General features: G+C 50.3%; 2 protein-coding genes across 6 annotated transcripts in view; both read left to right on the top strand.

Moving 5' to 3' along the window:
* CRAMP1 (cramped chromatin regulator 1) overlaps positions 1–3,780 on the top strand; it is a 54,908-nt gene extending 51,128 nt beyond the window's left edge. For all 4 annotated transcript variants that reach the window (XM_077906095.1, XM_077906092.1, XM_077906094.1 and 1 more), the window contains one exon: positions 135–3,780. In XM_077906095.1, coding sequence (XP_077762221.1) covers positions 135–299 — 165 coding nt within the window. In that variant the 3' untranslated portion in view covers positions 300–3,780. The remainder of the gene's footprint in view (positions 1–134) is intronic.
* Positions 3,781–4,150: 370 nt separating this feature from the next.
* JPT2 (Jupiter microtubule associated homolog 2) lies at positions 4,151–26,033 on the top strand. Of its 2 annotated transcripts, none has more exons than XM_077906117.1 (5): positions 4,151–4,261; positions 9,923–10,071; positions 15,768–15,910; positions 20,202–20,250; positions 25,222–26,033. In XM_077906117.1, exons 1-5 carry the CDS (start codon positions 4,218–4,220, stop codon positions 25,449–25,451), a joined length of 615 nt encoding a protein of 204 aa, XP_077762243.1. In that variant the 5' UTR covers positions 4,151–4,217; the 3' UTR covers positions 25,452–26,033. The 2 variants fall into 2 exon arrangements, with proteins under 2 accessions (XP_077762243.1, XP_077762244.1); XM_077906118.1 differs by lacking the exon at positions 25,222–26,033 and adding an exon at positions 21,120–23,791.
* Positions 26,034–26,574: the final 541 nt, after the last annotated feature.

The following is a 26,574-nucleotide window of genomic DNA, read 5'->3' on the forward strand; positions in this document are numbered from 1 at the left end:
AGTTGTCACCGTAGAGAGACATCTGATTCATTCACCTCCCACTGAAGTCCCCGCCACGGTGGCCAGTCGCTCCCAGTCCAGCGGCAGGCCAGCCGCCCGCTGACGTGCTCTTCCTTGTGCGCTCTGTCCCGCAGGTTGTGGATTCCCAGCTGGTGTGCATGATGAATGAGAACAGCATTGATTACATCTCTCGATTTAACGATTTGGCCCAAGAACTGTCCATCACCGAGCCTGGCCGCCGAGAGGTTCTGTTTGATGGCAGTGGGGGCGGCCCCCCCGTTGGTGACCTGTCCCAGTGAGCACACCTTGTCCCTGGTAGGGCATCTGGACGCTGCAGAGGAGGGCTTCCATGGCTGGTGGGCCTCAGCTGTGGTAGGTGTAGCCCTCTTCAGGCTAGAGAAAACATAAGTCAAGCCTAGGACCTCCCAGAAGACAGTCTGAACAGAGGAGGCTCTGCCCCACAGAATGTGCAACACGCAGGAAGCCGCGTCCCAGGGCAGTGGTGGCCCGGGAGGCGAGGACGAGTTCTCTGGGAGAGCCCATGTCAGACGTTGCCGTGGCGATGGAGCGGCTCCCTGCCAGCCAGCGCACAGTGGCCACATTTCTGCTCAAGCGTCCACCTCACTTGTTCTGTTGGACGTTCCACTGGGTTTGCTCTCCGAGTGAAAGGACTGGGTGTGCCTTGGCGGTTGCAGCAGCAGTTGCAGGGACTCACAGTCTCCCTGTTCTCTGCAGGGACGCTTCCAGCCACCGCTGCTTTTTTTCTGCCAAACCTCTTCACCCTTGGGTGGTTTTCTCTGCGGATGATGGGGAAGCACAGCTGGGCGTGTCCTGGGCTGTGCCTGGCGGTGTCTACACCCTTGGTGGATACTCAAGAGGACGCTCGGATCACAGGGCAGCGTACCTGGTGCCATCACTCTGGAAACGCTGACCCTTGCTTCGTGCGTTCTCCCACTTGGAGGTTTGTTCTGATGGACTTAATTGGGAGGGAGGAGAGAATCCTGTGCAGGTTGTGTGGACTTTTAGAAAAAATCCTAAACTGGTTGGAAAAAGGTTTTCTTTGTGTTTTGAGCATTAGGAGACATTGAAGAAGAGAGTTAATGGTTTCCTTCCTGTGTTCAAGCTTCTTGGTCAACTAAGATGTTCCTTGTCTGTTGGGACCATAGCTGAGCCCTTGTCCATGAGTTCCTGGGCCACCAGGGTGCTGCTGGCACGCATGGCCTTCCTTCCACAGACTTTTGTGCAGAGTCCACCCTGTGCATACATTTCATCCTTCATGTTCCCTCCCACCCACCTGGGTGCAGTCAGACTAAAACCACGTCCATCTTGTGTGCTCCTGGGGGTTCCACAGGTGACCTTTGTCATCACCACAGATGGTTCAGTGCCCAGTCTTTCCCCAGAACAGAGCTTCTCAGCCTCAGGAGACTTGGCAGACGAAACCTCATCCGGCCCTCTGGCCATGGTGGCTGGGAGCTGGTGCTGTGGTGGTGGCCAGGTAACACCTGTGCCCCCCCCAGCCCACTGCTGCTCCGCCCTCCGCCCACGGCCCAGAGCAGGCTCGCTCCCGAAACCCACCTGGATTGACAACAGCTTCTCTTTCCTGTTCCAACTAGCAGTGGAGTAGCAGCCTCCCAGGCCAGTCCCAGGCCTGTACTCGGGCTTCTGTCCCCGTCTATAATGAAGAGGTGAGGCAGATGAAGAGGGCACAAAAGGTCTCCTGGGGTACAGGCAGAGGGCGTGCTCCCGATCCCACCTTCTCAGCAGATGGAGGCAGCCACTCCAGGCTGTGGGCAGCATCAGTCACCCCGAGTCACGGACGAGAGGGCAGTGGGCTTTCAGGCAGTGGCTTCCTTCCCTCATCTCAAGGGTTTCTCAGAGCTCTTGCCTTTATAGTGGTTTCCTTCTTTAGAGTCTGGTTCTAGGTGCCAACCTCACTAGTTAAAGCCCCTGTGGGCAGCTCTTCTGGGCCCTTACAAATGGTCCCAAAGCTCTGGAGATGTGTAAAAGAGGGGCATGGTGCCCCTTTAGTAAGAGAGAGCATCGTTTGAACCAAAGTGTCTAAATTTGCTTGGGTGGTTTTACAATCCATCTATTACCGTCCTGAAATTAGCATCTTTTGGAGGTGATGTGATTAGTGGATCTCTCTGGGGATCTGACTTTGTCATATCTGTAGGAGGTTTGGACACCAGGCCAAATTCAGGCCACTACTGACTCGATCATACTCCCAGTGTCAGGGACCAGAGACACCCCCCCACCCCGCCAGTAACAGACGGCAGGGGTTCTGAGCTGCTTTCACTGGGATGCCCCGAGCCAGGCTACTGGGTAGGCTGGTGCTGGTTACTCAGTGACCTCTAAGAGGAGAAAAGCTAGGGATTTGGGATCGGCCTTTGTAGGCTCTTTAGTGGCACCTTCCACAGGGGGGCTGGAGTGCCATCAGGTGGGGAGGGAGTTAGGGAGGATGGTGGACTGATTCTTCACACCTGTAATAAAGCTGACACTTTTTTCCAGAGAGTTCTGTGGCAACCTGACAGGCGGAAGCATTTGCTTGTTGTGTTAGGGAAAAGTGGCGTCATTAGTAGCATTAAAAGGATGAGTGCGTTTTCTCCCGGCGTAAATCAATATATATGTATAAAAATAAGGAGCTGTTATAAGCTATAATTTTCAAAAGACCCAAGCAGAGATACTCCCTCCCTGCCATATCTTCCTCTGCCTCATGAGCGGAAGTCGTAGTCTCGCTGTGCACCCGTGGCTTTCTTCGTGCATCTGAGCATGTTGTGACTAAGATCAGATCAGTTCCTCAGAAATCTCCCTCCCTAGTCACTCTGATGCTGTCTGGGATCTTTTTGCTGATTCAGCTTTTCCAAAGATTGAGCCTGAGTATCTCTAGTGTCCGGAGAGCTTGTGGCTCAGCCTTGGCTTTTATTCTCAACATCCAATGATAAGCCTATAAGATGCAGCAGTGAGTCAAAGCTCCCGCAGCGACACCAGATCGGCGGGGATGTGGCCCTCACCTCTCTATCCCCTAGGTGTAGGGCGCTTGCTCAGGCAGTGGGGCCATTTGGAAACAATTCATCCATTGATCGACTTGCTTGCCCACATCTCCAGCTTCTTAGCATTGGGATCCTGAAAGGGGGTCCTTTTCAGTTGAGTAGCATCTTTTACCTAGATCCCAGCATGGGATCCAAACCTGTGCAAAGAAAAGCCATGGAATAGAAGACACTGGAACCAAGCAGAGGAAGGAAGCAGCAGCAGTCTGCTGGGTTTGTTTTGTGTTTAAAGACATTGAGATCTGTTAGATGCATTTGTGAGAAAATAGGGCACTTTGTCTTAAGAAAAAAAGGAAGAAACCCACAGCAGACCTTTCCTGTCAGAACTGTGTGAAGCTCCGTGTTGGAAGCACTACAGCGACCTGGACCCTGTGTTTCCTAACGGGCAGGGGCTTGGAGCTCACGGTATGGGCAGCAGAACTAACCGCTGTTTCTTTTAATAATCGTTAAGCCATATCATCTAAGGTTTTCGGCTTGTTGGAGATGTGAATTTGTTTTATAGATTATAAATATACATATACAGTGTATGTATAAAGCAGAATGCCTGTCCTTCCTGATTATTTTTTGTACCATATTGTAAATTATATTATTTATTCTTTACCAATTTTGGGAATAAAAGGTGTTTTGGTTATTTAATATAATAAAAGCTGTTAAACTTCTGTTAAAATTTCCAGTTCAACTTGTAAATCCGTTTTTATTATTGTGCATAAATACATACTAATACTTGATCTAATACTTCTAGTGTGTGCTTGTTTCCTTCTCCGCGGGCTGGGCGGGCCGGTCCCCCAACCCCGGGCCCCGCCCCGCTCCGTCCCGCCCCGCGGCCGCCAGAGGCACCTCCCCAGTGCGCGGTCTGCGCATGCGCCGGGGCTCCGGGTGGTCCAGGCGTGCGCCAGAGCAGGGCCCGTCCCCGCGCCGCCCCGCTGCCCAATGTCGGCGCCCGAGCCCTGAGCGGCATCTCTCCTCACCAATCGGCTGCGAGCGCGGCGCGAGCCTCGCCGGGCCTCTGTTCCGGGGGGGGGCCTGGGCGGGGCCGGCGCCGCGATAGGCTGCGGCCGCGTGACTGGCGTCGCCGGCGTCCAGTGGGCGCGGGCGGGCGGGCCTCGGGCGGCGTGGGGCCGGGCGGGAAAGGCCGCGCGGCGGGCGAGGAGGCGCCGGGCTGCGGGCGACATGTTCCGGGGCCCGGAGACCGAGGGCGGCCGGGCCGGCTCCAGGTACGTGGCGGGGGTTGCGGGGGCGGTGACCTCACAGCCGCGGCCTCCGGGTCCCGGTGCGAGGGGCGGGCGCTCGGCGGGGTCGGGGCGGGGGCGGCGGGGGCGCCGGGAAGAGCCGTGGAGGGCGGGGGGGGCCGGGGGCCGAGGCGCGCACTCCGCGCGGCTCCCCGGGCCCGCTCTCCTTCCGCGTCCAGCGCGCCCCTCCTCTGCCCGGAGCCGGGGACCATGCGGGTGTGTGCCGGGCCGCGCCCTCCGGGACCCTGTGCTGGCGCGCGTGGGGGTCGCCGTCCTGGGCGCTCTCTCGGGGTCCCGGTCCCCTGGGCCGCAGCCCCCACCCCTGACCCCAGAGCCCCCTCCACTGACGCCGGTACCCCTGTGGCCACAGCCCCCGCCCCTAAGTCCTGTCCTCCTGGGGCCGGAGCCCCCGCCCCTAACCCCAGTCCCCCTGTGGCCACAGCCCCCGCCCCTAACCCCAGTCCCCCTGGGGCCGAAGCCCCCGCCCCTAATCCCGGTCCCCCTGTAGCCAGGGGCCCCCTTAGGCCAGGTGGTGCCCTACCCTGGTCCTATAGTTTGGGGACCAGGCGGTGTTCTCCCTCCACTGCTAATGGAGAATCAAGCCAACTGCAAGTAATAGAAGCAGAAATCCGGTTGTAGGCTGGGACTGGGTTCCAACACCCCGGACAAGCTTAACTTCTACCGGCCCGTGGGTTGCCCGAGGAAATTAGAATTGCCAGAGCTCGAGAGAAGGTCTGCCTTGGCCCTGGAGGAGCCACCTTACTCTGTAGATCGGGAGGGGCTTAGGTGCCCGTGAGTTTTCCTTTTTTTTTTTTTTTTTTTTTTTGTCTTTTTAATTTTTATTTATTTATGATAGTCACACAGAGAGAGAGAGAGAGAGGCAGAGACACAGGCAGAGGGAGAAGCAGGCTCCATGCACCGGGAGCCCGATGTGGGATTCGATCCCGGGTCTCCAGGATCGCGCCCCGGGCCAAAGGCAGGCGCTAAACCACTGCGCCACCCAGGGATCCCCCCGTGAGTTTTCTTTACTGTGATCCTCTTCTGTCCCCTAGCCGTGCCCTGAAAGTAGAGACTGTGTATGTGACAGCTGTTGAGTGAATACCATGTAGGGTGGCTAATTAGTGAAAGAACTGCTTTGACTTGCAGTTGTAAGTCAACTCCTGTAAGTCTGGAGGGGCTAGGTCATCGTTCAGTAACACACCTAAGTAATTAGTCATCAGAGCGTGGAACAATGAGTAGCAGTCACACGAGTCCAGATGTGTACTGATGAGGGCCGGAGATGCAAAGCCAAGCGCTCCGAAAGCATCCAGGTGCTGGTGCTGTGAGCGCTGATGAACACCACCCACGCCAGCTGGGCGGGGCGCTGCCCCGCTCTCCCCCTCCTGTCCTCTGGGTTCATCCGGTTTGTCCACACGGCCTGGCACCGGATGCCCAGAGAACGCTGAAGTTCACGAATAAATGCCCTAACGATGGTGTTACGTTGACTCTCTGAGCTTCAGAGCCCTTGCTCTAAAGTAACAGCCCACGCTGCTTTGTGGGACTGGTTTTGGAGAGGGGATTACAGAAAGGAGGTTGAAGAAGTAAAGCATTCTGCTGGGCTGGATGAGTAAACATAATTAGAAGCTTCTGCTTAGGATCCGTCAGACGGTTTGTGTTTGAGCAGCCATCTTAAAGGAATTGGTTCGCGGGACAGGCCTTGTAAGGCCTCACATCACATTTGGCTGTTGAGGGAGGGAGTCAGGTGGGTGGCTGTAGTATCGCCTGGCCAGGATTTCCGCTTTTAAGGCCCTGCAGCTTCTGTTTTCTTGCTGAGGGGTTATCTTGTGTTAAAGGGACTTTGAACTGTCAAAAGGCATCATGCTTCAGCCATCCCTGGTCTGAGGTCATCCCTCAGCTGTAAAGGATTTATCCAAGTCTGAGCAGTCCCCAAAAGCTTTTCTGAAACACAGGCAGCAGCTCTCGGAGGGAGGATCAGGAACTAGAGGTGAGAGTGGCTTTTGTTTCCCTGCCTCTGCTGGTGCCATCGTCCTCTTGAGCTGTATCTGTGGCTTTTCTTTGTCATGAGGCTTCTGGCTCCTCTTGTGTACTCTGTGACTTTATTAGCATATGTTGAGGGGTAGAGAAGAAGGGGATGTAACTGCAACCCCCCAATGCTCAGAGCATTGTAAGTTCTGAGCTCACTAGTACCCCCGTCTCCTCCCTGTAATCAGTGTCCTGGTGGTAACCGCCCTTGAGCGGGAGCCTGGTGAAGCCCACACTGAGCCATTGTGGGTTCTGTTTCTATCAAAATAACCTCTTTGGGGGGCCGGGGTGGCCCAGCGGTTTAGCACCACCTTCAGTCCAGGGCGTGATCCTGGGGTCCCGGGATCGAGTCCTGCATCGGGTTCCCTGCATGGAGCCTGCTTCTCCCTCTGCCTGGGTCTCTGCTTCTCTGTGTGTGTGTGTCTCTCGTGAATAAATAAAATCTAAAAAAAAAAAAAAAAAACTCTGACTCTTAGTCCCCATATTTGAGACCCTGTTGGGGCAGTCGCTGCGATTTGCATGACTGCTACAGGCCAGGAGACCCTAGCACCCACCCCGTTGTATTTGTGATGAAAGTGTCGCTGTCCGTTTCCAGGTAGCTTGGCCATTATGCACAGCGGTCCATCTGCTACAGCTTTCTTCGCTGCCACTTTTCTTCCTTTGTTTTCAAAGTAAAATATAGTAAAGTTCAGGGATTCCAGGTGGCTCAGTGGTTGAGCGTCTGCCTTCAGCGCAGATCATGATCCCGGGGTCCTGGGATCCAGCCCTGCATTAGGCTCCCTGCTCCGTGGGGGAGTCTGCTTCTCTCTCAACCCCTGTGTGTATATGTGCACGTGCACGCTCTCTCAAATCTTTAAAAATAAAGTAAAATTCAGAAAAGTACACAGAATAATGTAATAAACATTGTATTTCCACCACTCCAAATTAACATTTGGTCATTTCCAATAACCCTGGTTTGCATCCTTTGCCTCAGGATACCCTTCCCACACAGAGACCACAAACTGGGCCGTGTCTCCTCCACAGAGTTCTCTGGAATTCCAGTAAGACTCAGCGCTCCGTGGCATCACTGATAGGAGCACTAGAGGGCCCAGCCCACCCCCCCCCCACCCCCGCTCCAGGCACAGGACTTGCTCTCACCCATATTTCTGTGCACAGGGTCAGATGCAGGCTTACAGCAATGGGTGCTTAGGGCCTGTGCTGAGAGTGAAGCCAGGGTGCAGGGCAGAGGGGACCGGGAGATGGCAGGGATGCAGAATGAGTCCTAAAGAGCTCTGAGTCAGGACAAGTCAGTGTCATATTGGAACAGGACCTGGAAGGTTAAAAGAGCCATGTTTCAAATAAGTGTAAAATAGGGATTTTTAAATCAGCAGGAGGTTTGATGTTAAATTCAGTTCAGTTCTGAAGATTACACATCCCCACCCCCCTTTCCAAAGAGATGGCTGTGGAGTCCCAAGCGTGTCGGACCTGCTGTAGCCAGCCACAAATCTGGAGACTGTCACTGTGACCAGTGATTTATAAATGGTTGCAGAAGACAGCTGGCCTTACCGTGGCCACTAACAAAATGTGTGACCTGAGGTCTTGTTAATAACTTTTTTGTTTTTAAGATTTTATTTATTTATTCATGAGACCACACAGAGAGAGGCAGAGACACAGGCAGAGGGAGAAGCAGGCTCCATGCAGGGAGCCCGACGTGGTACTCGATCCTGGTACCCCTGGGGTCACGCCGTGGGCTGAAGGCAGATGCTCAACCGCTGAGCCACGCAGGGATCCCTTGTTAATACTTTCTGAATTTAAGTGTGGTTAGTGGGGTTTTTTTTTCCTTTTTTTTTTTTTTTAATTCTTTTTCTCAAACTGAGGTGACTTTTTTCCTTCGTCAAATTATCGAGGAACTACTAAGTGCTGAGTCGGCAGCCAGGGACCCGGCACCGTGTGGGAAGCCTGCCAACCTGAGCTGACTTCGTGGTTGGTGAGCCCGGGCTAGGCTGGCACACTGTCTGCCCTCTCTAGTGCGGAGAGGTGCTTCTGCAGGCCTGGTTTGCAGCCAGAGAGCCTGACAACCCCCTTCGCCTTAAATTACAACGAATGATCGACTCCCTTTCTGGTTGTTTTGAGGAAACTGGAAACATTTCAGATGCCCTGTTCTTCTTGTGAACAGTCGTGGGCAGCGTTTGTGCGGTGTCGTGGCTTTCACGTGATGTGGAGCTCTGCATCTGGAAGTCCGTCTCCGTGTCTGCAGTCCCAGCCAGCCCTGTTGCTGAGGCCCCAGGAAGGACCAGTTGAAAAATTTTAAAGATCTCTGTGGGTATTCTGAAAAGATGCATGGGGCCCCGGCCTGTGATTGCTGTGCTGGTGTAGTCTGAAGCCCTGGGGTGTCGGGGCAAGCTCTGTGACAAACTAATTCTTCGGTTATGGCAATAAAAAGTGACTCAGAAAAAAAAAAAGTGACTTAGGGTCCTGGTCTTCCACTTGCAAAGTGTTTCCTGTGGACCTCCAAGGGGTGCATGGCGATCTCCCCCAGTCAAGATTTGGGGTAGGTGCTGCTGTGGCTGCCTGAGAGGTCTTGGGGTGCACATGGCACCTGCTGCACATGTGTCGGTGTGAAGAGTGGTGCTAGGGCAGCCCCGGTGGCGCAGCGGTTTAGCGCCGCCTGCATCCCAGGGCGTGATCCTGAAGACCCTGGATCGAGTCCGTCAGGCTCTCTGTATGATGCCTGCTTCTCCCTCTGCCTGTGTCTCTGCCTCTCTCTCTCTCTCTGTCTCTAAGAATAAATAAAATCCTAAAAAAAAAAAAAAAAAAGTGCCAGCAGGTGTGCCCTCTGACCTTTGTGATTGCTGTTGTCAGGGGACTCGAGGACGGGAGATGGCTCTCCCTGTGTGGATTCTGCACATCAGTCCTGACCCTTGTTTTCTCAAGAGGCCTTTAGGAGAAGCCGGAGGGTGTAGTCTGAGCTCTGGAGCCAGACTGCCTGGGTTTGTGTTCTGGTTCTGCTACTTCCTACATCACGTTTCTAGTGATGCTTCTTTGTCTCAGGTTCGTCATCCATGGAAATACTGGCTCCCCTAGAGGGTTGCTGTGTAAGGCCCATGGAAGGGTGGACGCAGATAGTAAGCTTTTAGCAGATGTTCTGAATGTGTTTATGGTATTGTCTTAATTTTTTAAATCTATTTTTTAACTCCTATCTACAACCACCATGGGGCTCAAACCCACGATCCTGAGATGGAGAGTCACACGCTCCACCGACTGAGCCGGCCAGGCGCCTGAGTGTGTTTGTAGTATTAAACACTCGTGTACTAATTAAAATCAGCATTAAAGTTAGTAAATGTGGGTCAGTTTGCCACATTGTTTTAGGGAAACTAATTTTACATAGCAGGAGGTCACAGGAATAATTTCCAAGCATATATGTTTCTAGAGGGGTTTTGGCTTAACCCCAGTTGACAAAGAGAACTTTCAGGACAGTGGAGAAGTTTGCTTGCTGTGTGGCTGGCTGTAGACAGTCCTGCCAGTGCTAAATAATCGTGGTGTGGACATGAGAAGGCACACGTTCCCTGCGTAGTTGCGCCGGACCGCCTGGCGGGTGATAGCCTCATCAGCCCTCTGTGTCTCACACTTGCTCTGTGCTCCCAGGGCCATGAAGCCCCCAGGAGGAGAGGCCAGCAATCTTTTTGGAAGTCCAGAAGAAGCTGCTCCTTCAAGCAGGCCCAATAGGATGGCATCTAATATTTTTGGACCAACTGAAGAACCTCAGAACATCCCTAAGAGGACCAATCCCCCAGGTATGGGCCTCCCTGAATCCTCCATCCTTTCACCTCTGCTTGTTCTGTTTTATGCTGCTCTTTTGATGACATTTTTTATTTCTTTGCGTTGACCCCTTTCACATATTTTCTGGCATAGGTTATCCCTTGCTGTCAGAGTTCTAGAATGTAAGGATGGTCTTGTTCTGACTTTTACTTGTTGTCTTGAAGGTGGCTTGGTCATTCTTGTTTTTTGTTTTTTTTTTTTCCTAAGTTTTATTTGTCTTAGAGAATCTCAAGCAGACTCCATGCTGAGCATAGAGGCCAACGTGGGGCTTGATCTCGCGACCCTGAGATCATGACTTGAGCAGAAATCAAGAGCCACCAAGGCGCCCCCAGCTCAGTCATTCTTGAATGACTTCCTATGTCGGCAGATCCTGGCTGAGTCCAGGCACTAAGGAAACAGAGACAGATGATGGGATTCTGGTGTCTACCAGGGAGGCTCTCCCAAGTTTCCCACAGGCACTTTGCGATTCCACAAACTTTGTGTAAGTTGTGCATATAAACATTTTTCATGAGACACCTGGGTGGCTCAGCGGTTTGGCTCCTGCCTTCAGCCCAGGGTGTGATCCTGGAGACCCAGGATCAAGTCCCGCATCAGGCTCCCTGCATGGAGCCTGCTTCTCCCTCTGCCTGTGTCTCTGCCTCTCTCTCTGTGTCTTTCATGAATAAATAAATAAATTAAATTTTTTTTTTCTTAGAGTATTTTGAATCAAATAGTCCATGGGATTGAAACTCTAAAAAGGATAACTCAGTCCGTATAGTTCTTTAATGCTGATCCCACTTCCAGTAGTCACAATGGGAAACAGTCTTAAAAAAATCTTTTTTTGGCTGATAGACTATCCAGTTGAGTGACCAAATGATGATAGTTACCTAAGGAGCTCTCTCCTTTATCTATCCCAGAGGGAAACCTAGGTTTGTCCATCCTTAAAGATTTTGAGAGGCCAGACGCAGGAGTCAGTATTCCAGGCAGATAATAAACCCATCATCACCAAAGCTAGGACTGCTCCTTACCTACCTTGCTGTAGTTCTGGGTGCAAATATTCTTTGACCAACTCAGGACAAAAGCATTAGATTCAAAAGCTAGTTTTGCGTTTGGTTGTTTTTTGACAGAGAGGGTGGGGGTGGAGGATTAAAGTTGTGGATATAGTAGAAGCAACAGGTGGTTCTTTTTTTTTTTTTTTTTTTAAGATTTATTTATTTATTTATTTATTCATTCATTCATTCAGAGAGAGAGAGAGACACAGGCAGAGGGAGAAGCGGGCTCCATGCAGGGAGCCCGACGTGGGACTCGATCCCAGGCCTCCAGGATCATGCCCTGGGCTGCAGGCGGTGCTAAACCGCTGCGCCACCAGGGCTGCCCTGCAACAGGTGGTTCTTAAAAGTAATACTCTCATGGTTTCTAGCGTACAGGTGTGGGGCTGGAGTGGTCAGCCCTGCACATCTTTCGTATCACCGATAGCAGAAGAGGCACAGTCCGTTAGCCCGCGTACCTGTAACGGGCTGCTGGCTCAACAGGGTGTCTGGAGCTGCCCCTGGGGTGTCCAGGTCCCTGGAATGTATGGCAGTTTGGGGGTGGTGCCACTTTGCAGACCCCCAGCCTCCTGTGGTTCCCCAGCGGACAGTCTGGGCCTCTCATGACCAGAGAGAGAGAGAGAGCGTGCTTCTATGTAGCGCGTGGTCACAAGATGTGGTGACGACCGCCAGAACTCGGTTCCTGCTTCTCCTGGCGCTATTGTTTGGGGTCTGTTTTCTGTCCTGCCAAGTGCTCTTTGAAAACGATCTGTGATGGGACATCTGGGTGGCTCAGCAGTTGGCTCAGGGTGTGACCCTGGGTCCAGCATTGAGTCCCGCTTTTGGCTCCTTGTGGGGGTCCTACTTCTCCCTCTGCCTATGTCTCTGTCTCTCTCTGTGTGTCTCATGAATAAATAAATAAAATCTTGAAGGAAGGAAGGAAAGGAAGGAAGGAAGGAAGGAGAGAAGGAAGGAAGGAAAGAAAGGAAAGAAAAGAAAAGAAAAGAAAAGAAAAGAAAAGAAAAGAAAAGAAAAGAAAAGAAAAGAAAAAGAAAAGAAGACCATCTGGGACAGATTCTCAAGGGACAGCTGAAAGGGGCAACTTCCAGTGTGCTCCCCCTGCAGCTGGGACGGATTCTCAAGGGATGGCTGAAAGGGGCAACTTCCAGTGTGCTCCCCCTGCAGCTGACCTGACTCCTACCCTCCGCTGAGAGGGCCTGGTTGAGAAATGTGTCCAGGACAGAGGGTGTGATGGGCATTAGCCAAGGATTGTCATGCGCAGTGGTTCTTTACCCTTCACGGGTGGGCCCTGCTGGTTCCTGGCTCACGTCTACCCCACAGTGTACTCCCTATTCTAACTGGTGGTTGAGATGTGGGGACAGTTTGGTATTTGCCAGGGGCTGTGCTCACTGCTTTCCATATATTCGTTGGCTCCCGTCTGCACTCGGAGGAGGTGGGTGGGGCCCCAGGGAGATTCACTGCCATCCCCAGAGCTCACACCCAGGTGTGGCACAGTCAGCCCTTGGATCCCAGCTTGCCTGACTCCAGAGCTCACGCTCTTAACTTAGACCTGAAGAATGAGTTGGGAAAAGTGTTTCAAAATGGAATTGCTGGATTAGCTTAAAATGTTGGTGGACACTCTGACTGGTCGTAAGAGGGCCCAGTGCTCACTGCTTTGCCAGCAGGGTGTCTATCTTGCATTTTGGTTCTGAAAAAAGCCTATCTTACGGGCACCTGAGTGGATCTGTCAGTTAGGTGTCTGACCTTGATTTCAGCTCAGATCATGATCTCGGGGTCATGGATCGAGCCCCACATTGGGTTCTGCATTCAGCATGGAGTCTGCTTGAGATTCTCTCCCTGTGCCTCTCCCAGTTACATGCATGCGCTCACACTCTGATGTAAATAAATCTGTTTTTTTTTTTTTTTTTTTAAGATTTTATTTATTCATTCATGAGAGACACAGAGAGAGGCAAAGACACAAGCAGAGGGAGAAGCAGGTTCCATGCAGGGAGCCCGATGCGGGACTTGATCCCAGGACACCAGGATCACGCCCTGGGCCAAAGGCAGGTGCTAAACCACTGAGCCACCCAGGGCTCAGGGATCCCCAATAAATCTCTTTAAAAAGCAAATCTTGAATTTATCTTTATGGCTGAAATCAAGCACCTTTTCCTTCTTCAAAGCTGAGTTCATCTTTCTGGTAAAATGCTGACTAATAGACATACAGGGTGATTCCGTTTTATAAAGTGCAGAAATAGAGCTCCGTTGTTCAGAGTTGGATATACACCCAGTAAAAAAGTTTACGGTCTCCAGGAAATGCAGGTGTTTGGTGACCTGGGGTGTGAGGAAGGACACCCAAGGTTCTGGAAGCCAGTCTTGCTCTGTACCTTCCAGGTGGTAGTTACCTGGATGTTGTTATTTGTGATTATTATATCTTAGAAACATTTGTTATGTTTCAGAATTTAAAGACCGTTTTTTGATGAGCAGTGTCTTTAGCCAAAAACTTTATTTTTTTAAATTTTTTTAGCCAAAAACTTTAAATTGAGTTACTTTTATGTTTCATTTTTCAAAACACTGAATGAGTTTTTTTTTTTTTTTTTTTTAAGGTTTTCTTTCTTTATTCATGAGAGACACAAAAAGAAAGAGGCAGAGACACACAGGCTCCATGCAGGGAGCCTGATGCGGGACTCGATCCCTGGTCTCCAGGATCACGCCCTGGGCTGAAGGCAGATGCTCAACCACTGAGCAACCCTGGCTGCCCTGAATGAGCATTTTTAAAAGAATTAAGCCTTTGTTGTACAACCGGAAACAGCACAGTATGGATGGAATGCTTTCCCCAGTTTGTGGTGGAGACATTTTTGCTGATGGCAGCCCTGCAGCATCATTGAGGGCTCATTGTGCCCAGCACCCTCTGCCTGCTTGACATGGATTAACTTGCTTATCTCACCAGTGGCCCTGGGTCAGTACTCTTGCTCCTTGTGGCCTCCTTAGGGTTGATAGATGAAGCCAGGAGGTTTGGGCCACGTGTCTAGGCTCAGAGTCAGCAAGGGACTGCACAGGGGCTTCACCTGGCAGCCCAGCACCATGCAGTGTGGGCGTCTGCAGCCCCCGGGGCGGCGGGCGGCTTGTGGGCATCAACATGACAGGGCGTGCGTGCATCTCGGGCACAGGCAGCCTCACACATTCTTGGCCTGTTCTCCACCCCCAAAAGTGCTGCTTCCTGCGCTCTGTTCCGGTCTTCACTGGGCTTGCACTCCTCCACGTCCCCAGGAAACTGCATCCCCGGGGCCACTCCAGCTGCAGGCACCCTTACGATGGGTGTGACAGCCAGCAAGAGCTCGAGTCCTTCCCCGGGGAGCCCACAGGGTCTAGTCATGCACGTTGTGTTTGTTAGTGGCCTGGGCGATTATAGCCAGGAAGTGACTGCTTTCCATGTGGGTTCTTGAAAAGAGTAAGTAAAGATGAAAGCTCTGAGAAAGGACATGCTAAGCAGTGTTGAGTCCCACAGCCCATCAGTCCCTTGTCCTGTGCTCACGGCCCATATAGGGAGCCGCATTCTGGGACCGAGGTGGGGGTGGATGGTGACCCCTCAATGTACATCAAAACTTCGCACCCTGTGTAGATGGTTTCGTGCCTCTTTTCACCGAGCGGTGTATCTGTCCTGGAGAGTTCCCTTATCACTACGAGGAAAGTAGAGTGAACGTCTATTGAGCATTTATGTCCCTGGCAGTGTTCTAGGCACCTGATGCCTGAGCTGCTGTGAGCCATTGAAGGGACCAGTGAAGCTCGTCCTTCTGTTTTGCCCGTTTGACAGTTGAGCATCTGGGGGCACAGAGAGGCCAAGGAAGTTGTGTGGTCGGCCCGCCCCTTAGCGCAACACACCTTTCTTTCCGCTTCTGAGATTGTGAGTCCTCGGTGTCCCAGGGCCACGAGTGGCGGCCCACCTCCAGTAACACAGCTCTCTGGGGAAAGGCACTGGCATTTGCCAAGCAGAGACGCGGCCAGCTCGTGGTGTGCGGCAGCCGTCTTTCTGCCTAACAGAGGAGTCCGGGCGTGGACCTTGATGTCTGGCCAGAATCATCAGCTCATGAGAAGTTACTTGTCAGAAGCATGTTTTCGTTACGACTCATCGCATCACCTAGAGCTGCATGTAGGATGTTAAGTGTCCATAATTTGCTGACATATCTATTTGTCACTGGGAGTTCCGGCCAGAATGAGGTCAGAAGAATGACTAATGGTGTTATTTTCCAGATTACAGGTCTGCCTTGAGTATGGCGTGTTGTTAAATTCAGTTCTATCTATCTGACCTAAAAATGGAATAGTTGTTTGCTTTGAACATAAAGAATTTTTCATGGGTTTAATGAAGACGAGTCTTTAACAGGACAGCACAAGTTCAAGGTTAAGGAAGTCTAAATGGGAAATGCTGTTCTATGCCATCTTACCGTCTTGCCTCTAGGGCCCAGCCCAGGAATGAAGGTCCCAGCAGGCCCCTGATAAAGACATAGGTCTTTAGGAACCCTCACCAACGTCATCACCCCCTCCTTGTTGGCCTCAGCTGGGGACTGGCACTGGGTGTCCCATGACGGCAGGTCCCTGAAGTAGTGAAGGTGGAGGGTGGTGCCAGGTGGCTGTTGTGGGTTGCTCACTGTGTGTAATTGTTTCTGCAGGGGGGAAAGGAAGTGGTATCTTTGACGAATCCACACCTGTGCAGACTCGACAGCGTCTGAACCCACCTGGTGGGAAGACCAGTGACATTTTTGGGTCCCCCGTGGCTGCCACCTCACCGTTGGCACACCCAAACAAACCCAAGGTATTGGCTACATTCAGGTAGCAATTGTGAAAGTAAGAGAAACAAAAATTGAGCTAATGACTCTTTGAAAAGGCTCACAGGTAGGTGTGGGTGTTACCAGGAAGAGGCTGAGTGGCCAGCGCAGATTTTGCTGAGTGCGGTCTTTGTGGTGGTTCCACAGCCCCCCTGAGTCCACGGAGAAATGCGCCCCCTGCCCGTGGGCTGCTGCTCCACTCTGCCCCAGGGCACTGAGGCTATTCGAAAATTTCACTGCTTTTAGTGGTCATCACTGAGTACAATAACTGCATTGGATTAAAATTCAGCTGGTATTTAGATTTCTTGGGTTTATAATAATATTTTTTAAAGTCTAATTTGGGGTACCTAAGTGGCTCAGCGGTTTAGCGCCTGCCTTTGGCCCAGGGCATGATCACGGGATCACGTCCTGCGTCGGGCTTCCTGCACGGAGCCTGCTTCTCCCTCTGCCTGTGTCTCTGCCTCTCTCTCTGTGTCTCTCATGAATGAATGAATAAAATCCTAAAAAAAAAAAAGTCTAATTTGGTTGGAGAATGGCAGGAGACAGAGTGTGGCACCAGCCAGTGTCTCTACATGAGCTACGCCCCAGGGGGGCTACTGCTGAAGCAACTTTCCTTTCAGCCAGAAATGAAGAAGGAGTAACAGTTCACGTATAATCATTTTGCTGACTTTAATGAAATCTTGTATCTCAGTATCGGTTAACATCACAAAACAAGGGACAACCAAAAATAACCTCCTTATGAAACATTGTAGACCACCTTTAAATTCTTGTTGAAAGGGACGCTGGGGTGGCTCAGTGGTTGAGCGCCTGCCTTCGGTCCAGGGCGTGATCCTCAAGTCCCAGGATTGCGTCCCACATCGGGCTCCCTGCGTGGAGCCTGCTTCTCCCTCTGCCTGTGTCTCTGCCTCCCTCTCTCTGTGTCTCTCGTTAATAAATAAATAAAATCTTAAAAAAATTTTTTTGTCATTGAAAAATCAAGCCCAAATCAGACCATACCTCATATTAATTGATGTCACTGGGACTCAGAGTAATGCAAAATAGAGGACTTGTCATAGCAATCACTAGAGGGCATTCAGTAATCCTGATGATTAAAAAGGGATTTTTGAATAGATTTCCTATCAGCGCCTGGGTGGCTCAGTTAAGTGTCCAAGTCTTCAGTTTGGCTCAGTTCATGATCTCAGGGTTGTGAGATGGAGCCCTGCATCAGGGTCTACGCTCAGCAGGGAGTCTGCTTGAGATTCTCTACACCCCACGCCCAAGGGAAAAAAGAATACAGTCCCTACCAAAGTCCCAACCATTTGGTTTAGTTTGGTTTGATTGTATTTTTCTTGAAAAAAAAAAAAAATGGAAAGACCTATCCTAAAATTTATAGGGAATCTCAGGGGACCCTGAATATTAGCCAGACAGCATGACAATGAAGAACAGATTTGGAGGCTTCTCACTTCCCAGTCTCAGAATCACTACAGAGTTTCAGTCCAGACAGTGTAGTGCTGGCCTAAGGGCAGACCTCCAGTCCCCCGGAGTAGAATGAAGAGCCAGCAAATAAACCTGCACACCTTTGTGCAGTTAGTACTTCCACAAGGGGGCCTGGATCACTTTATGGGGGAAGGACCTCCTCGTCTCTTATACCAGTGGCTCCGGGACAACTGCATCTGCACATGCTGGAGAGTAAAGGTGGACCCTCAGTTAACACAGTATATAGAAGTCAATACAAATAGATCAAAGATGTAATTTAAGGCCTCCTAAGATTCTTAGAAGAAATGGACAAATCTTTACAATCTTTTTCTGATTTTTGTTTTGTTTTGTTTTTTTGGTTTTTTTTTTTTTTTTTTTTTAAGATTTTAAGTAATCTCTATGCCCAATGTGGGGCTCAAACTCACGACCCTTGAGATCAAGAGTTGACACGCTCCACCCGCAGAACCAGCCAGGCACCCTGATTCTTCACAGTCTTGAAGTGGTTTTGGCAGTGGTTGACACCAGGACATAGGCAACAAAATTTAAATAAATAAAGTGTACTTCGTTGAAATTTAAAACTTTGGGGTTGCCTGGCTAGCTCAGGTGGTGGAACATGAGACTCTTGATCTTAGGGTTGTGAGTTTGAGCCCCACGGTGGGTATACAGATGACTAAAAAAATCTCTAACAAAAACATTTTCAAAACTTAAGTGCATCAAAAGATAGTATCAAGAGTGAAAAGACAAAAAAAAAAAAAAAGTGAAAAGATAGCCCACAGAATGGAAGAGAATACTTAAAAATCCTATCATCTGGGGTGCCTGGGTGGCTCACTGGTTGAGTATCTGCCTTTGGCTAAGGATGTGATCCCGGGGTCCTGGGATTGAGTCCTGCATTGGGCTCCCCACAGAGAGCCTGCTTCTCCCTCTGTCTGTGTCTCTGCCTCTCTCTCTGTATGTTCTCATGAATAAAAAAACAAAACAAAACAAAAAAAACTAATGCTATTACTGATAAAGGCTTATTCTCCAAAACATGTAAGGAATTCACAAAGCTTAGCAACAAAATGACAGCCAGATTCAAAAATGAAGAAAGGACTCGAATGGACATTTCCCCAAAGACATACAAACGGTCAATAAACATAGGAGAAGATGCTCAGCATTCTTAGATGTTTGGGGGAAATGCAAGTCAAAACCACAATGAGATTCCTCTTTGCACAAAACAACCAGTAAAGTTGAGCTGACATTGCTGTTGGGAGTGCAAAGTGGTGCACCCCCAGAGGGAGACAGTGGACAGTGTCCGAAGTAGGTGACCCAGAACTTACCATATGATCCTGTCACTTCACTCTTAAGTGTACGGCCCAAAATGTTGAAGACAGTCATTCAAACAGGTAACTTGTATACCTGTTTTGTTTTGTTTTAAAGATTTTATTTATTTATTCACGAGAGACACAGAGAGGCAGAGACACAGGCAGAGGGAGAAGCAGGCTCCATGCAGGGAGCCCGATGTGGGACTTGATCCCGGGACTCCAGGATCACGCCCTGGGCTGAAGGCAGGTGCTAAACCGCTGAGCCACCCGGGGATCCCCTACACCTGTTTTTTTTTTTTTGTTTTTTTTTTTTTTTTTTTTTTAAATATTTTATTTATTTATTCATAGAGACAGAGAGAGAGAGAGAGGCAGAGACAGAAGCAGGCTCCATGCACCGGGAGCCCGACGTGGGATTCAATCCCGGGTCTCCAGGATCGCGCCCTGGGCCAAAGGCAGGCGCCAAACCGCTGCGCCACCCAGGGATCCCCCTACACCTGTTTTAATAGCATTATTCACAGTAGCCAAAAGGCAGAAGCAACCAGTGTCCACCAATAGGTGAATGAATAAACAATATGCTACACACATATAATGGGATGTTACCGGCCATGAGGAGGAATAAAGATGCACCTGGTTCATGGATGAACCGTGAAAACACAGTTCTGTTTGATAATTTGACCAGGTGTTAGGCTCTTAAGGTGTCATTTAGTTTCACAGTTGTGAAGGTGCTATTACGGTTATGGGTTTTTTTTTAAAGAACTTTTTTTTTTTCCTAAAGATTTTATTTACTTATTTATTTGAGAGAAACAGTACATGCATGCGCACAGGGAGGTGCAGAGGGAGAGGAAGAAGCAGGCTCCCCACTCAGCAGGGAGTGGGATGTGGGGCTCAATCCCACACACGACCTGGAGATCATGACCTGAGCTGAAATCGAGAGTCAGGCACTTAGCCGTGTGATCCACCCAGGTGCCCCTAAAGGACAGTTTTATTTTTTTATTTTATTTTTTTAATATTTTATTTATTTATTCATGAGAGATACAGAGAAAGAGAGAGAGGCAGAGACACAGGCAGAGGGAGAAGCAGGCTCCATGCAGGGAGCCCGATGTGGGACTCGATCCCGAGACTCCAGGATCACGCCCTGGGCTGAAGGCAGACGCTCAACCGCTGAGCCACCCAGGCGTCCCTAAAGGACAGTTTTAAAAGCCATTTACTTGGAATATTTGTGGGTGATTGAAATATCTGGGATTTGCTTTAAAAAATAATCTCCCAAAGGGTGGAGGGACCCTGGTTGGACGTGTGTGGCTGAGGTCTGATGGCGGTGAGTCAGCTGCTGCTGCTGCAGGCTACAGGGTGTTCATGGCACTGCTTCCTCCACTTTGCTCATGGTGAAAATTCTCCACAGTAAAAAAAAAAAACATGTTTAAAATTTAAAAATAAACCCCTTTGTGCCCTGATTGTCCTTATCCATTTGAATGAGGGTAAAATGTCTGAATCATGTGCTGACCTAGGCTTTGCCTTATTGCAGGACCACGTGCTCTTGTGTGAAGGAGAAGACCCCAAATCGGCCCCTACAGGTGAGCTGCTATTTTGTGTCCCTTCTTCAGGGTGCTCCTGTGCTGGGAGAGTTGCTGGTGCAGCCCCAAGGGTGAGAGGGAATATTCCGTGACCCTTCCAGGCCTGCGGACAAAAAGAAGCAAGGTCATGTGTGTTGCCAAGAGGATACCTAGTATTTGAAGAAGGCCAGGGAAATGGGCTGTTATTTCAGGTAGAAAATTTGCCAGCTGATCTCCTCCAGCCGCTCGCTAAGCATTGGGGGTCAGCCTAGGTCGATGGCCAGGGCTCCCCTTCTGGAAGCTGATCTCATGTAGTGAAGGGCAGGGCTCTGGAGCCTTTAATGAATCCGAGCAAGTGCAGCCCAGGCTGTACTGATGCAGAAGAGCAGGGCCGGCGGGGGGCGGGGGGGGGGGGGGGCAGAGCAAGAGAGCCGCAAAGTGAGAAGGGAGACCATGAGGCCCACCCAGGGCAGGGGTGCTGCCTTGGAGCCCCACCTCGCACTGGGCAGGGGGCATTCCTTTATCTAGAAAGTCCGAGTGCGAGGGTCAGCAAGCCTTGCATCAATCACCTTGCTGGATCCCCAGATAAGGTGAGCTCCCTCTTCTTTGTGTGTTCAATTTGAGAAAGTTTATTTATCCTTGATGTCGAAGAAAGGGGAATGGGGTCCAAGCAGTGTAAAGAAATAACTTACTCAGGAATTTATTCGGGACATTATAGTATGAAGGCCCAGGTTTGTGCCTACTTCAGGAACGATCTCTGCTAATCAAAGGCTTCTTGGAACAAGATGGTAGCCTTTCTGGGTGCTCTCTTTTCCCATCGTGACCGGCCAGCCAGCCTGTTTGGTCCATGGGTGGCCTGTAACGGCATGGCATGTGACTTTGTCCCACAGCTGCAACGAGCACGTCACCCAGAGAAGAGCCTGGTGAGAAGGGAGGCCCTGGAGAAGGAGGCCGCGCCCAGCAGCCCATGCCCACAGGTGACAGCCACGAGCCCAGGCTGGGCCCAAGGCCTCGTTCTCACAACAAAGTCCTCAACCCACCTGGAGGCAAATCCAGTATCTCCTTCTACTAGGAGAGGCTGCTGCTTCCCCTGTAGCCAGTCGAGAAACCGAAGAGATAGGATTTCAGATACTATAGTTTCTTTTAGTCCACAGGATCCCGGTGGGGAGAGGGTCTGCTGTGTATCTGGGGGTGCCGCTCGGGCTCTGCTGCCATCACAGCCGCGGAGGACCTCACCGTGCAGACTGCCAAGAGACCTCTCGGTGGGGATGAAATGGGACTCACTGGTAACTGCAGATGTGACGGGACTGTGTGAGGGGCGTGGGGGCAGGTGGCACCCAACGGCGCTGAGGCCCAGGGACGTGGGGCTGCCCACAGTCTCGCCACACCAACACACCACTGGTTGCCTGGGGTCCAGGAATCACCGACACGGTAGCAGAGTTTAAACTTGAAGTCTTGGCAAGAAAATAAAAAACAGCCTGTGTGTTGCTGGCGGTGGAGGAGTGAGGCACAGGCCAAAATACTGCTGGTGGGGACCAGGGGTCTCTGGCTGGCCCCTCGGGTCCTCACCCCGTTCACCGCGGGACCGTCCCTGTCCCCGGGCCGGCTGCCGTGGGCCCCTGCTGCCTCCTTTGCGGTCAGCCCCCATGTGTCGCTCTGCACGCTTCCTGAGCCACCTCGGTTGCTGGTCCTCGGCAGCTGTCCACAAAAACCAAAAAGTCATTCTCAGTCTCATGCTTTACGGAAAGATTTTGTGCCCTGATCCTCTGAGGTGCTCCGTTTCTGCCATCTGCCAGCTTGGCCAGACCTTACATAGGATTCAGGCCATTCATCGCCAGGCTGATTTGGCCGTGAATTCTTCCCTCTTTTCCTTGGCGGCCTCCAGTCTAGGCCCGTGCCTGGCTCCAGGGATGCGGGCAGCTCCCTTCTCCAGCCATGGCTCTTCCTTTTGGCGATCCCCCTGACTCCTGCAGCTACAGAACCTCCCACATGCATCCAGGCAGTGGGGTTACCTAAGTCCTCCATACATCTTTACTCCTGTTGACAGTGGGAAGGAGCGATGCTTCTTAGGGTTGAATCCTTAATATTATCTAAAGAGCTTTCCTAAAATACCAACTTTACTTAAGTGACTCTTGACTCTGCCTTGTTTCTCGCACCTTTCTAGGAAATAGTCAGTTGCTCAGGTACAACCAGGAGGAAAAAAGTTTGCTTAGCTGCTCTTTCTAAAGCTTTGCAGAACCTCTCAGTTTCCAGAAGAGACCTGGAGACCTGGGGCCAGAAAGTAGTTTGACATCCAAGTCCCAACTGGCCTATTCCCTGATACTTGCCGGCAGAGATAACAGGCTGGCCAGGGTCCTGTTGCCTCGGTTCCCTCAGGCGAAGGTTCTCCCAGTTAGCACCTACAGGGCTACCGTCTCTGTCCTCACACCTCACATTGGACCAAGGGCACAGGCTTTGGGTGGGGGTGCCTCTTGGTATGAGTGCCTACAAAGCCAGTGCCAGGTACTAAGAATACCTGCATCATTACAGAAATTTAGAAAAGCAACAGCGCTGCGTTTCATCACACCCACAGTGGCTTAGTCACTTAAGTGCCTGCTGGAGCTGCCTGCCGAGCTCCACCTTTCACACCTGGCACGCTGGGGGGATCTGCACGTGGCTTTGTCAACCAAAGACTTTTCCTCCTTTCCACTGCCCGGTTCACTTGGGAGGCAAGAAACTCATTCCATGTGACTCTCAAGTCCTGTCTGCACCCTGCAAATGGTCATTTATAGGAAAGTTTGGAATTCAGAACATTTTTTTCCCCATTAGAAAAAGTCATTAATGGTAGTTAGGGTTTAAGCCCAAACACACTAACTTTTGCTTAACACGATGTCCTAATGGTAAAAATGAACTACCGCTTATGACTGTCTTGTGGTTTTTAACATTCAAGAGACTGATATGTGAACACCAGGCTGAATTGCCAAGAACGCTGCGGTCGTAGTGCTGGTTCCCGTGGCTTCACCCCTGCACTCGCTCTCCACCCAGTGAGAGGAAGAGCTCCCTCGTTCTGTCCATAGCAGGGATCTTGGGTGGAAGTGGGGAGCAGAAGTAGGGATGGAGGCACAGGGGAACTGAGCAGGAGCCTCTGTGCAGTACAGATGGGTGCCCTCCCTTCCTGCTCTCCCCGCCCTTCCCTCCCTGGGGCTGTAGAAGTGGGTTTAGGTGTCTGGTAGCCTGGTCACAGAGAAGCAGGAGAGGACTTCTACTCCTGTGAGCCCGATGGACGTGGCCATTTATATTTGGGAAATGCTCGATACACCGGGGACTGCCTGTATTTGGAAGGTTCATTAACTCAGCATCCTGTTCTCAACCTCTAAGCTGCATTTTGGAATCCTTGGTCCGTATTTTCATTAAGCCTTAAAACGTTTTTTAATGTGCATTTGGTGCCAACTTTTTTCTAGAGCTGTATCAAAAACGAGAAACCTGTACTCACATCACAATGTAGTTTTGATAGGGGTGTTTTGTTTTTACAAGACAGGATTGGGTATAACCATTGAATTAAACGTAGCAATCATGTCCTCGATGTCTTTGCTGGTCAGTTCTTTGTGTGCATGTCCAGGCGTGCTTTCCTTAACACCTGTTGTCCGGTGCCTGAGCCCTATCCTCGCCTTACAGCTTTTCTGTGGTGAAGGGCTTTGCCTTTTTTCCCCCCACTTAGCCAGAGGATGCCCAAAATAATCTTCTGAAAGATTATGGATTTAAAATTTTTAAATTTGGAAACCAAAGACAGCTTTGAGTAGAATGAGCAGGGATATGCCAGCGTCTTTTGGGTTTCTGTAAGTTAAAGGTAAGGATTCCTTGTTCTCCTACACCATTTGTTTTCCTAAAGAACTGAAAGTGTTGAACTTGCCTCCAAGTGGACTTTGAAACTCCATAACCAGCCTGGTAAGAGCAGATGAGTGCTGAGCTTTTGGTCTGCCAGTAGGTTAAAGTCCTATAAAGAAGGCACGCCTTGAATATCTTTCCATCTTACACATTAGGTATTTTCGTGTGGCCTAAAAGCAAACAACATCTGTATATATTACGTGGATCTAGGGTGGATGAGATCCAGCTTGGGCCACGTGCTTGGAGATGCGCACAAACACCCCCTGGACCCAGGCCAACACCATAGCACATCAGTAATAACCCTGACAGGGGCACCTGGGTGGCTCATTCAGTTAAGCTTCTGATTTATTTTGGCTCAGGTCACAATCTTGGGGTCACGACATGGGGCCCTGAGTTGGGCTCCGCAGTCAGCAGGGAGTCTGCTGGACTTTCTCTCTCCCTCTGCTCACAGGCATGTAGAGGCCTGCAAGCAGGCACTCGCTTGCTTGCTCTCTCTCTTTAATGAGTGAGTGAATGAATGAATGAAAAATATTATCTAAAAAAATAAAAACCTGACATACACTACCTGACACCGTGTTCATTTGTTCATCTGCAAACATGTCTGAGTGCAGAGCATGTCCCAAGATCTGGGCTAGGCGCTGGCATCACTGCGCGTTTGTAGCAGCTGGTCCAGCCACAGGCCAGCTCAGGCCTGGGGAATTAACTCGTCGGTCTCCAAGCGCCAGGCAGTGGCCACGTCTGGAAGGACCAAGAACACGGTAGCTCCACCTATGTTACGGTGACGGAGTAAACAGCAAACGTGAAGGGTTGCCCTTTTGTGTCCTGTGCTTTCTCCAGAAATGTACTGGCTCTTTCCACAGTGTAACTTGTTCTATTATTTTCCAAACTTTGTGAGGCTGTATATTCCTCCTGCGTTATCCAGTTCATTTCTTCTCACTTCCTTCATCAGTATTCTTGGAGGTCATGAATGAAATATTCCTGTTTTATGTGTGAGCTATGAGATGCCATCAAAATTAAGCTTCGGAAGAATCGAGGAGGACATTACAGGGAACTAGGTGACTCTAGCAAATTACAGTAGAACTTTGAAGTTTTTATTTAAACTCTAGGTAACATACAGTGTATGATTAGTTCCAGGTGTACAGTACAGTGATTCAGCATTTCCATCCATCACCCAGTGCTGCTCACAGCAAGTGCCGGAAGCCCAGTCATCCATTGCGCCACGGAGCCAGGCTCAAGTGGAACTTTTAAAACCTGTGTTCTCAGGGATCCCTGGGTGGCGCAGCGGTTTGGCGCCTGCCTTTGGCTCAGGGCGCGATCCTGGAGACCCGGGATCGAATCCCACGTCGGGCTCCCGGTGAATGGAGCCTGCTTCTCCCTCTGCCTGTGTCTCTGCCCCTCTCTCTCTCTCTCTCTCTCTCTGTGACTATCATAAAAAAAAAAAAATTAAAAAAAATAAAACCTGTGTTCTCACGTTTTAGGGGTTTTTAGTGAGGAAAAAAAAAATCTCACATTATCTAACAAATCTGAAAGTAAATTTTACTTTAAAGCAAGTTGTAGCTTAGGTTCCCTGGGTGCACAAATGCACTAGCGGCCTCCTTCAGTAAGCACCAGGAATTATCCAGCATATCATCTTGTTAAAACTTCATTTTGTTTTAGCCGATTTCCAGTAAATTTGCCCAATTATGTTAGTAATAAAACCCAATAAGGTTGGTGGTAAAGCTGGCCTCTCACAGTGGGGACTGCCCAACTACAGATAGCACTTAAGGGACTTTTCAAAGAGGTCGTGTTTTTGAAGAAAGGCCTAAGGCCTAAGTCTTCAGCATTCCCCGCCCGCAACACTCATAAGCTTTCCTGCTCAATAGGAAAATTTTAATATATTTGTTTGTCCTGGCTCATCGTTTTGAGAATAAATGTAACAGTTCTATGTTGCATGCCTATTATTTGCTAGAGGTGTGCTAAGTCCTTTTCATGGATCAGTTTATCAATGTTCCTAACGTTCCTAGGAGGTTGGTAGTTTTTAAGGCTCTTTGGACATGAAACTTGGGATGGCGGAGTCATTTCAAAATCCAATCATCTGAATCTGATGACATGAAAACCTTAGTTTATCTTAGTGGAGTGGGTGAGCATCCACCCATAGAGCAAATTAGGTTACAAGGAGTCCATGTGTATCATCATATATATAGGGCACCATCTGCAGGAGAGTTTGTTGATCTGGTGCAATCAGATTGGGATGCACCGACGGGGAAGCATTTCTTCAGGTAAAAGCCAGGGTTAGGACGTTTCTGTTGGCTTTAAGCTATGGCAGGTTTGCGTTTTTATTTAGATTAGAATTAGCATTACCTATGTGCCCCCCCCCTCCTCCGCCAGCTGAAGTGTAGGTTGTGGGTTGTGTGTTCCCCCAGATGCCAGTGAAAGAAAATGCACGTCCCTAGGGGCAAGTCTAAATCCGGGCTTCGGAGTGTCCGCACCGAGTTCCAGAGG

This window comes from Canis aureus, chromosome 8 (assembly GCF_053574225.1).
Source record: "Canis aureus isolate CA01 chromosome 8, VMU_Caureus_v.1.0, whole genome shotgun sequence".
NCBI classification, from domain to species: domain Eukaryota; kingdom Metazoa; phylum Chordata; class Mammalia; order Carnivora; family Canidae; genus Canis; species Canis aureus.

Bases quoted from the DNA above. Each gene is read 5' to 3' on its own strand.
- JPT2 (XM_077906117.1), top strand. From the start codon at position 4,218: ATGTTCCGGGGCCCGGAGACCGAGGGCGGCCGGGCCGGCTCCAG. The intron at 4,262-9,922 runs GTACGTGGCGGG...CTGTGCTCCCAG, and splicing joins GGCGGCCGGGCCGGCTCCAG to GGCCATGAAGCCCCCAGGAG. The intron at 20,251-25,221 runs GTGAGCTGCTAT...GTGTATGATTAG, and splicing joins CCCCAAATCGGCCCCTACAG to TTCCAGGTGTACAGTACAGT.